Source organism: Schistocerca nitens, chromosome 12, assembly GCF_023898315.1.
Source record: "Schistocerca nitens isolate TAMUIC-IGC-003100 chromosome 12, iqSchNite1.1, whole genome shotgun sequence".
Classification (NCBI taxonomy): Eukaryota; Metazoa; Arthropoda; class Insecta; order Orthoptera; family Acrididae; genus Schistocerca; species Schistocerca nitens.
The window spans coordinates 190,866,868-190,879,274 of record NC_064625.1 but is presented as its reverse complement, the minus strand read 5'-3'; the positions used below and the strand labels follow the sequence as shown (position 1 = coordinate 190,879,274).

Below are 12,407 nucleotides of genomic sequence, written 5' to 3'. Positions count from 1 at the left end.
TAATTCCCGATAATTTACTTATTATTAAATGTTGTTAATGTAAAACTGGTTTTCACAATAGCGTTTGTATTAGTCAACTATTATCATAGGCAAGCTGCAAACTGTATCGCTGGGTGACGGAAGGTCCGATTATGAAATATTCGCTTTGTGATAGATGGCGCTGTAATAGTCACACACATATGGCTCACAATTTTCGACGAACAGTTGGTAACACGTAGGTTTTTAAATTAAAATACAGAACGTAGGTACGTTTGAACATTTTATTTCCGTTGTTCCAATGTGATACATGTACCTTTGTGAACTTATCATTTCTGTTACAGCGTGATTACCGGTAAATACCAGATTAATGCAATAAATGCTCAAAATGATGTGCGTCAACCTCAATGCATTTGGCAATACGTGTAACGACATTCCTCTCAATTGCCAGTTGTTCGCTTGTCGTAACATTCGCACATGCATTGACAATGCGCTGACTCATGTTGTCAGGCGTTGTCGGTGGATCACAATAGCAAATATCCTTCGACTTTCTCCACAGAAAGAAATCCGGGGACGTCAGATCCGGTGAACGTGCGGGCCATGACGGGTGCAATCGATGTTGATATGTAGCATTCTCAACACCGACGTTTTTGAGATTCCCGATTCTCGCGCAATTTATCTGCTACTGTCGTGCGGATTAGCCGCGACAGCAGCTAAAACAACTACTTAGGCATCATCATTTGTTGCAGGTTGTGGTTGACGTTACACATGTGGCTGAGCACTTCCTGTTTCCTTAAAAAGCGGCGAACGGTCCGGACAATTGGATGATGTCGTCCAGGATACCGAGCAGCATACATAGCACACGCCCGTTGGGCATTTTGATCACAGTAGCCATACATCAACACGATATCGACCTTTTCCGCGATTGGTAAACGGTCCATTTTAACACGGGTAATGTACCACGAAGCAAATACCGCCCGCACTGGCGGAATGTTACGTGATACCACGTACTTATACGTTTGTGACTATTACAGCGCCAAGCGAAGAAAGTGGTCCAACTGAAACATTCATATTTATTTACGTACTACACGAATATGTAATAAAAATGGGGTTCCTATTAAAAAAAAAAGACCGCAGTTGATATCCGTTTGACCTATGGCAGCGCCATCTAGCGGACCAACCATAGCGCCATCTGTTTTCCCCCTTCAAGCTAGACGAATTTCGTTCTTGGTAGTTTTTTCGTTTGATGCTTATTTCGTGAGATATTTGGCTCGGTCACTGTCAATGAACCACCTGTATATACGCAAAAAACTGCATTATACGCATTTCGATGGTGCAAGATGATAAGCAACCTGCATTGGAACGTAATGCGGCGAATTCTTCGCTGTAAGTAACGGAAACATCTTCCATTTAATAGTAATAATTTGTTTACATCACTTAAAATCGTCGTGAGACGCCATTACAATTAAAAAGACGTCTTGAAGGGCATCACTATCCCAAGGAAGTTCCATCAAGTGGGGAAACAAAACACGAAATGTAATGTAAAACGTGAACTAGCTGTCTGAAGATGAACCTATCGGTTCGGAACCGTTAACGGCGCTGTTGAAATAAATAAATAGCATTGTAAAAAGTGGCTGGGTGCTGTAATCTTCTGTGTAAGAGCCAACCTGTATTTTGTACTGAGCCACGGGCTCAAAATGTCAGTTTTTGACAAAATAGCATGTACAATGAGCACTTCAAGCCTACACAGGTACGCCCAAAGCGGTAATACAGCGAGCTACAAATGGTCTGGACATGTCTGAAAAGAACTTAAAATGACTGCGAAATTTATGTAGAACTGGAAAGATTGGAAATTAAGTAAAATATTTCTGATAACGTGTTTACTCTTCTCAGATAAGAATCACAGTTCAGGTGTTCGCACAGCGATTGCTGTTCATCGAAAAACACCGGGAAGAAGCGCGCAGCAAGCGATTTTGTGTTAACATTACATTATGCGTACTTGTTTGTCGTATATATGTGTCAAACTATATGAATGTGTCTCAGTACGTACATAAACTGTCAAAACTTTGCTGGAATAAAGGTAAAAGTGACACTGCTCATTCCACTCCGTTCAAACGTTTGACCAAAAACGTCAGCAGGAGCTCCCAACACGGGAAGCTGATTACTCTCTGCTCAACCCTCATCTGGCGTCGCTTGTCTGTCTGACTGCAGAGGTTTACTATTAAATTATACAATTTGTCTTAACGTATTAGGTCTTTATTGGTGTGAGCTAGTTACAACATGCACTTTCAAACATATGAAAACCAAACCTCACCAAAATAATAATTATAAAGAAGAAAATACAGAAAGTACGCAAGTGGATTATCTTAATATAAGTTACACATCTTATTGGGGCGATCTCTGTATACATATTGTGGAAGCCAAGACCGCATGATTTTAAGCTCTTGGTTTCAATTACTAGTCGTAGATGTGTTGGAAAACTACCAGAGCTTCATGCACTGATAGAAAACGCTGAAGCTGAAATCGTTATAGGAACAGAAAGCTGGCTAAAGCCGGAGATTCTGCCGAAATTTTTACAGAGGCGCAAACCGTTTTCAGACAGGATAGACTAAATAAAGTAGGTGGTGGTGCGTTTGTGTCTGTTGGTAGTAGTTTATCTTGTAGTGAAGTTGAAATAGACAGTTCCTGCGAATTACTATGGGTAGAGGTTATACTCAACAGTCGTACCAAAATAATAATTCGCTCCTTCTATCGACCCCCGACTCAGATGATATAATAGCTGAACGCTTCAAAGAAAACTTGAATCTCATTACAAATAAGTACCCTACTCAGAGATTGGTGGTGACTTCAATCTACCCTCGATTTGTTGGCGAAAATACATGTTCAAAGCCGTTGGAAGACAGAAAACTTCAGAAATTGTACTAAATGCTTTCTCTGAGAATTACTTTGAACAATTAGTTCATGAGCCCACACAAATTGTAAATGGTTGCGAAACCACACTCGACCCCTTAGCCACAAATAATCCTGATCTAATAGAGAGCGTCACGACGGGTACAGGGATTAGTGAACGCAAGGTCATTGAAGCGAGGCTCAAAACCATATCAACCAAAACCACTAAAACTAAACGCAAAGTATACCTGTTTAAAACAGCAGTTAAAAATTCGCTTTATTCCTTCCTGAGAGAGAGAGTCTGCATTCCTTCCAAGCTAATTGTCTAAGTGTAGACCAGATATGGCGCAAATTCAAAGATACAGAATCGGCAGCAATAGGTAGATTCACTCCGCATAAGTTAATAAGAGACGGGACTGATACACCATGGTACACAAAACACGTCAGAACACTGTCGCAGAACCAACGGAAAAAATTTTCACGGAAGCTCGAAATTTAGTGTGGACGTCAATGCGCGATGCTTTTAACGATTTCCATAATGAATCACTGTCTCAAACTATGGTAGGAAACCCAAAGGGATTCTGGTCGTATGTAAAGTACACCAGTGGCAAAGAACAGTCAATACCGTTACTGCGCCGGCCGTTGTGGCCGAGCGGTTCTAGGCGGTTGTCTGGAACGGCGCGACCGCTACGGTCGCAGGTTCGAATCCTGCCTCGGGCATGGATGTGTGTAATGTCCTTAGGTTGCCATTGAACCATTTGAACCATTTTGTTATTGCCCTGTTAATCTGCCGGATGGAATACCCATTTTCGCTGAATACTGTCTTTAGATGGGCGAATTCTTGAGGTAGGCTATCTAGATCTGAGACATTATGAGTTCTATGAACAAGTGTTTTAAGCAAACTCACGGCTTGCGATGGGTGATGGGAACTCGATGCTTGCAGGTACGAATCAGTACGAGTGGGTTTCCGATAAACTGAATGCCCTAGAGAACCATCATTCTTCCTTCGAACCAGGACATCCGAGAAAGGCAAACAACCATCTTTCTCTATTTACGTGGTGAACCGGATGTTGCTATGAAAGGAGTCGAGGTGATGCAGAAACTCCGTTAACTTATCTTCTCCATGAGGCAACAATATGAAAGTGTCATCCACATGACGCCAAAAAACTGTCGGTATCAGGGCAGCTGATTGAAGCGCTCTCTCTTCAAAATCCTCCATAAAATTCACACCTGAGTACTAGAGATGGGCAAACTCGTTCATCCTAGGGAACTAGTTCACTGCTGATCGTTCTTTTTTGGGAACCGTTCATTTTTACTCGTTCACCGTTCATTTGTGCACGGTATATGGTTCTTATGAAAAACTGAAAACTAGTAGTGTAGGTGACTGAAGGATGGAGGGCACCAAGAGGGGGCACTTGCCTCCCCCCGGGAGTATAGAGTTTTTATTCATTCGGAATTCTGACACACTTTTAAAAGTAATTTCTGTAATTCTGCAGAACCTCTCGTTTAGCCAAATGTAGCGTTGTGTGGATGATCGCAGGGAAATAATATAGGGTGGCGCACGGAAAACCGGCCCCGAGTACAGACTGCTCGCCAATTACGGACGATGTGTTGCCCGTTACGAGCAGATACAACAAACATGTAATAATTAGGCAGTGAAGAAATAACAAGCTAATGCAAGCAACAATGGCGAAACAATCGATGACGATGTGTAGAGAGCTGCAGAATAGAACATGAAAATCTGATGCGACGCGCATGGGCTGTAGCACATGTAGTCTTGTAAACCTGTCGGTGGCTGTTTCCCAACTTAATACACCACAAGTGTCTTGTATAACATTCTTCGTTTCGAGTTCCACTACATAGCTATGCTACGTTGTAAACAATAATCGTTTGCACCCTAAATATACTTCACGTTGTCTCTGAGTTCGTAGGCGAAGTAGAGACTTTATGGAAGCATAAAATAAAATGTGGTTTTCTCATTATACTTGCGTCACGCGCTTAGTAAAAATTAGGTTTTTATTTTGCATTATTAAAGTTAATGGAGCAATAATAATAATAATTAAGTTCGTAGTAATAAAGTTTTTGGTTTGAAAGCTGCTTCTGAACAAATGTTTTTGAGATAATAAGTAAATACGATTTTATGACAATCTGTCTTTTCAAATGGAGAGGCACCGCTTTTGCTACTGAGCCAAAATGACCCACAACCCACTTTTTTCTTTTCTTTTTTTCAAAGAAACCAAACTAGCAGGTAATGGAAATTGGAAACAACCAAACTTAAAAATAATTAGAGCCTTCCTAAATGTAATGTTGTGTACATGAAAGATACACGAAAATTGTTTTCATGAATTTTCGTACACTAAAAATTTAGCAATTTATTGAAAGTTAGTTGCTAAATCAAGTCGATGAAACCAAAAAATATATGAATAACAAAAAAACTTGCCTTGTTATAAGTATGTCTTCTGCTGTTCATCGATATAATGAAGTGAGCTGATATGCCCTTTTGTTACCTGAAAAGACGTACCTATTACATACAACGTAATTTTTACGTAATTTACGTAACTGTAAAATAGTTTTTGATTACCGGTCGTGGACCCAAGTGCAAGAACAGTTTGGAACACATGTAAAATGGGCGAGCGCAGTGAAAGAAACGAACAACTGGATACTGAACTAACTAGGAGCAGTCGGCAGTGGAACTGAGACAGGTGGTCATGCGAAAAACGACGAGTGCGGCCGAGGGAGACCGAGACTGAGACGAGCACGCGACCGAGGCTGGAACGAGAACTGCCCAAGTGACCGCCGCGACCGAAGTGAACTAGCGAACTATGAACCGATCGTTCCTCGTTCCCGGGAACTATAAGTAGACCGCCGCGACCGAAGTGAACTATGAACAGATCGTTCCTCGTCCGCAGGAACTATAAGTAGACCGCCGCGACCGAAGTGAACTATGAACCGATCCATCCTCGTTCCCAGGAACTATAAGTAGACCGCCACGACCGAAGTGAACTATGAACCGATCGTTCCTCATTCCTGCGAACTATAAGTACACCACCGCGGCCGAAGTGAACTATGAACCGATCGTTCCTCATTTCCGGGAACTATAAGTAGAGTGCCGCGACTGAAGTGAACTATGAACCGATCCATCCTCGTTCCCGGGAACTATAAGTAGACCACCGCGACCAAAGTGAACTATGAACCGATCCATCCTCGTTCCTGGGAACTATAAGTAGACCACCGCGGCCGAAGTGAACTATGAACCGATCCATCCTCGTTCCCAGGAACTATGAGTAGCCCGCCGCGACCGAAGTGAACTATGAACCGATCGTTCCTCGGAATTCGTTCCTCGGTCCTTTCGTTCATCTAGGTTCGTTCGCGAACCACCCATCCCTACTGAGTACAAACATCGCTCTTTAGTGCCTCGTGTGCGCGACGCAGCCACCACCTGCACACGTTTTACGCCTGTACTGGGTGGACGGCCTCAGCGCCGGACTCCTCCGGGGTTTTGTTCCCGGGTCGGCGCGCCGCCGCTGCCCACAGAACGGCCGCTCGACAACCTGTTCGCGGAGCCTCCCCAGGCGCGACTTGCTAATGAAGACATTTGGCGCGGTCGCCCGACTGCGGTTATCTGCGGCGCCGGAACAAAATAAAAACGCGCTCCCAGCAAAAGAGCGGGAGAGGAGAGGTCCGAGGGAGAGACGGGCGGACAAAGAGGAGAAAAAGAAAAGGTAGGAGGCGAGGGCCACGGGAGGGGGGAGGGAGGGAGAGGCGACCGGGCCGCGTTATTCCGTCGCTGCGGAATTCCTGCGCGCCGCGGGCGCAGCACGGCTGGCCAATTATGCTGATGACGCGCGAGGGCGGCCGAAACTCTGCGCGAGGCGTAGTGTCTGCTGACTGTACGGTTAGGGCCGCAAGCACGACCACAGCCGTACGATCGGCCGCTAGCCGGAGCTTCTGCAGGGACGCTCACGCCGCTGTGGGCTCGCTCGCACGCGGCTGGTTCCTCGTGATGTGCGGTAGATGAATCAGCAGGGCACGCGAGAGGTGTTTCCGCCACGGGCCACCGGCATTCCGGCTGGTATCCTCAGAGACCTGCAGTCGCCGTCCGTGCGTAAGGCTCTGGTAAAAATGGCGACCGTGTCAGTGACTTCTGTTGACCACCTACTAGGGCTCCGATAATACACTACTGGCCATTAAAATTGCTACCTCAAGAAGAAATGCAGATGATAATCGGGTGTTCATTGGACAAATATATTATACTAGAACTGACATGTGATTACATTTTGGCGAAATTTGCGTGAGTAGATTCTGAGAAATCTGTAACCAGAACAACCACCTCTCCCTTGATACGCCTGGGCATTGAGTCAGAGCTTGGATGGCGTGTACACGTACAGCTGCCCATGCAGCTTCAACACGATACCACAGTTCATCAAGAGTAGTGACTGGCGTATTGTGACGAGCCAGTTGCTCGGCCACCATTGACCAGACGTTTTCAATTGGTGAGAGATGTGGAGAATGTGCTGGCCAGGGCAGCAGTCGAACATTTTCTGTATCCAGAAAGGCCCGTACAGAACCTGCAACATGCAGTCGTGATCCTGCTGAAATGTAGGGCTTCACAGGGATCGAATGGAGGGTAGAGCCACGGGTCGTAACACATCTGAAATGTAACGTCCACTTGTGAAAGTGCCTTCAGTGCGAACAAGAAGTGACCGAGACGTGTAACCAATGGCACCCCATACCATCACGTCGCGTGATACGCCAGTATGGCGATGACGAATGCACCCTTCCAATTTGCGTTCACCGCGATGTCGACAAACACGGATGCGACCATCATGATGCTGTAAACAGAACCTGGATTCATCTGAAAAAATGACGTTTTTCCATTAGTGCACGCAGGTTCGTCGTTGAGTACACCATCGCAGGCGCTCCTGTCTGTGATGCAGCGTCAATGGTAACCGCAGCCATGGTCTGCAGCTGATAGTCCTTGCTCCTGCAAACGTCGTCGAACTGTTCGTGCAGATGGTTGTTGTCTTGGAAACGTCCCCATCCGTTCAGGGATCGAGACGTGGCTGCACGATCCGTTACAGTCGTGCGGCTAAGATGCCTGTCATCTCGACTGCTAATGATACGAGGCCGTTGGGATCCAGCACGGCATTCCGTAATACCCTCCTGAACCCACCGAATCCATATTCTGCTAACAGTCATTGGATCTCGACCTGCCGGCCGCGGTGGTCTCGCGGTTCTAGGCGCCCAGTCCGAAACCGTGTGACTGCTACGGTCGCAGGTTCGAATCCTGCCTCGGGCATGGATGTGTGTGATGTCCTTACGTTCGTTAGGTTTAACTAGTTCTAAGTTCTAGGGGACTAATGAGCACAACAGTTGAGTCCCATAGTACTCAGAGCCATCTGAACCTTTTTTTCTTTTTTTGATCTGGACCTACGCGAGCAGCAATGTCGCGATACGATAAACCGCAATCGTGATAGGCTACAAACCGACCTTTATCAAAATCGTAAACGTGATGGTACGCATTGCTTCTCCTTACACGAGGCATCACAACAACGTTTCACCAGGCAACGCCGCTCAACTGCTGTTTGTGTATGAGAAATCGGTTGGAAAGTTTCCTCGTGTCAGCACGTTGTAGGTGTCGCTAATGGCGCCAACCTTGTGTGAATGATCTGAAAAGCTAATCATTTGCATATCACAGCATCTTCTTCGTGTCGGTGAAATTTCGCGTCTGTAGCACGTCATCTTCGCGGTGTAGCAATTTTGATGTCCATTAGTGTACAAAGTGGTACGTCTGCCTAACACCGCGTGAGGTCACCGCGAATACGCAGAAGTGCCGGAACACAACGCAGCATGGACTCGATTAATGTCTCAAGTAGTTCTGGAGGGAATTGACTCCACGAATCTGTGAGAGTACGGCGGTGGCGGGGGGTGGAGATCTCTTCTGAACAGCACGTTGCGAGGCATCTCAGATATGCTCAATAATGCTCATGTCTGCGCAGTTCGGTGGCCAGCGGAAGTCTTTATACTCAGAAGTGCGTTCCTGGAGCCACTCTGTTGCAAAGCTGGACTGTTGCATATCGCATTGTCCAGCCGAAATTGCGCAAGTCCGTCGGAACCCACAATGGACATGTACGGATACAGGTGATCAGACAGGTTGCTTACGTACGTGTCAGCTGTCAGAGTCGTATCTAGACGTATCAAGGCTCCATAATCACTCCAACTGCACCCGCCCCACACCATTATAGAGCCTACACCAGTTTGAACGGTACCCTGCTGATATGCAGAGTCCACCGATTCGTGTGCTTGTCTCCATACTCGTACACGTCTATCCCGTCCATCCCACCAGGCAGCATGTTTCCAGTCATCAACAGTGCAATTTCGGCGTAAAGCTTTGTGTCGCGCATTCATCGAGGGTACACGAGTGGGCCTTCGGCTCCGAAAGCCCATATCGATAATGTTTCGTTGAATCGTTCGCACGCTGAGACTTGTTGATGGCCCAGCATTTAAATCTGCAGCAATTTGCGGACGGTTTGCACTTCCGTCACGTTGAACGATTCTCTTCAGTCGTCGTTGGTCCCCTTCTTGCAGAATTTTTTCCGTACGCAGCGATGTCGGAGATTTGATGTTCTATCGGATTCCTGATATTCGCACGGGAGAATCCTTTTTATCCCTGCCCCTGAGATACTGTGTCCCCTACACACCACTTTCAAACCCACTTAAGTCTTGATAACCTGCATTACCCAGTCACCTGTTACGCGTAAAATGCGTGGGTCGGCCTTCACAAGTGCATAGGGAGCAAGTTTCTGACGTTTTCCTGTTCGTTCTGTATAGGATACCTTGTTTGATCCTCCTATTTGTATGTATTCTCCAAGATACTTGAATTTTTCCTCTCTGTTAACCAAACCGTATTGTGTGTGCATGACTTGCGTATTGTTGTTCTTTCTTTTCATATACTGTTTTCTCGTACGATATCTGTAACCGCGTTTTAGCAGAGACTTCATGTAAATATTCCAGGGCATCCTCCGCTTCTTCTGTGTTGTTGGTGAGTATTGCCAAGTCATCTGCAAATGCTAGGCACTTTAAGATTGTCTTGTTTGCACGTGGTCTTCCTAACTGAATTCTTTTACTGTTTCTTCCCACTGCTCGGTAATTTTGTCCAGGACTATATTGATTAGAAGTGGTGGGAAACCATCTCGTCGTCTGACCAACGTATGTATCTCAAATGGCTCAGAGACTTCTCCCAGAAATTTTAGTTTTGATGTGGTGTCTGTCAGTCTGTTCTATCAATGTCTTGTATATAGACAAATGGCGGTGTGCTCAGCAACATCAAAAACTATACAACGTTTAGCTTCACCACGCAATTTTGACACTACAAATGCTAGGTCGCTTGTGTTTGCAGGAAAGAAAAGAGGAACAGCGATATTTGAAAATTTGTGTGAAGGTCATAAGGGACCAAACTACTTAGGTCATCTGTCCCTAAGCCTACACACTACTTAATCTAACAAACTAACTAACGCTATGGACAACACACACCCATGTCCGAGGGAGGACTCGAACCTCCGACAGGAGGAGCCAAAGGAACAGGGAAGTAGGCATTAAGTGTTCTGGACAAATCCGATAGTACTAGGGCAAGGGCGACGCTACCCCAAGTACCGTTATCAAAAATTGCGCCGATGACGCCATCCAAGATGACAGCCATAACGTCATCTGATGACGTCATCCGAGATAGCGGCTTTTGGGGTGAAGATAGGTCAATTGGGCTACCTGCACTAACCTAACACTCTCCCCCAGAAAATGGTGCGAAGTTCAAATTCCATCAGGATAATGCAGTCTCTACTAATATAAGAAGAATACCAGGAAAGAAAGGGCAGCTGGGATACCTACACTAACCCAAGCCATCCGACCGACACCTCTTCCTAGTGATTGGTGCAAAGTTTGAAGTTTGGTGGCAAATAAAGGTCACTTGGGCTATTTCTACTAACCTAAGAAAATGGCGGGAAAGAAAGGGCACCTGGGCCACTCCACTAACCTAAGTCATCTGACCGCCACCTCTTCCTAGAAAATGGTGGGGAGAGGACTCAGCCTGTGCTGGCCTGCTGGAGATGGGAAGGAGTGTACTTTATTTATTTTGGAACAATTAATTTAGGGATGGATTTTGAGAGATAGTATATTTATCACAGTGATACAGAACGTATGCTCTGACATGCTTCAGGTCACGCCACATGGCATACAGACCTGCAAACAACTCGTAAATTACCCATATGTAATGCTCAGCAGACACACTTGCTAATTGTAAACAGCCAAAAATAATGCATTGTACAGCCTACAGACCTGAAAACCACTTGAAAAATAATGAAATACATTTATGTCCAGAGACCCAAACAACTCATAAAACGTCGAAGTAATAATCCATCTAAAAGACTCTGCATACATGCTTGCTAATCATCAACTCTCGAAATCATGAACCAGTCGTTATTTAAACAATTTCAGGCACTGCAGCCATCCAGTGTGGTCGCTATGGGGTCGAGAGTCCAACTCACCTAGTACACAGTACTGCCACCGGAGGGCACTGTCATCCATTCCATGATGTAATCCAAGATGGCGAGAAACAGCGTGGTCACCATTGGGTCTGGAGTCCAACTGACCTAGTACGCAGTACCGCCACCAGAGGGCGCTGTCATCCATTTTGTGACATAATCCAAGGTGGTGGTCAGGGAGTGAGGGAAAATGGTGGGAAACAGTGTCTTCAGAACGAGGTCTGGAGTCCAACTTGCCTAGTACACAGTACCGCCACCAGAGGGCACTGTCGTCCATTCCATGACATAACCTAAGGTGCCTATCTGAAGGGAGAATGACTTAGTCTGCGCTGGGCAGCTGGAGAGAGGAACAATTTATTTAGGGGTGGATTTAGAGAGATAGTATATTTATCACAGTGATACAAAACTTACGCTCTGACATGCTTAGGGTCATGCCACAGAGCCTACAGACCTGTAAACTACTTGTAAATTACTGAAATAATGAGCCGACACTGCAGCCGGATGCAAGCCAGCACGAGCCATCGCCCTCACGCCGCTGCTGCCTATAGCGAGCAGGTGAAAGTTGGCTCTATTTTCGGGGTATACAGTGTGCTATACTGACATCACAGAACTCCAAGGTGCCCTCACGCCAGTCCCATACATGAGACGTCTCTGGGGAGAATGTGTGTTTACCATGCTGATGTGATACCTATGGATACTGATGTCACAGAATAGCACAGGGTGCATTGTTCTTAACGATCTCAATGAAACACGAGAGGTGTGTCTAGCGATGCACACGTACCCGGCATGGCTGATGCATCACACTAAATGTTCGTCCTGCTATCAATATACATCTCAGAAACATGAAACGCTCTCACTACAAAAAGCCTGTGCATGATCGCAAAAACACTGTTATCAGCGTCTGCATCAATTTGTCTTTGAACACTTGCTTCTTCAGAACTTTCCATATAAACCTGGCCCGCATCTTGTTTGAATCAATTTGTATATGCTCCTGCGCCCGAGCAC

General features: G+C 45.7%; 1 protein-coding gene across 1 annotated transcript in view; it reads right to left on the bottom strand.

Annotated features, from left to right (window-relative positions):
* Positions 1-12,190, bottom strand: part of LOC126215010 (histone-lysine N-methyltransferase 2D-like) — a 54,855-nt gene extending 42,665 nt beyond the window's left edge. The window contains exon 1 of the mRNA XM_049941635.1: positions 12,184-12,190. Within this exon, the coding sequence (XP_049797592.1) occupies positions 12,184-12,190 (7 nt within the window). The remainder of the gene's footprint in view (positions 1-12,183) is intronic.
* Positions 12,191-12,407: the final 217 nt, after the last annotated feature.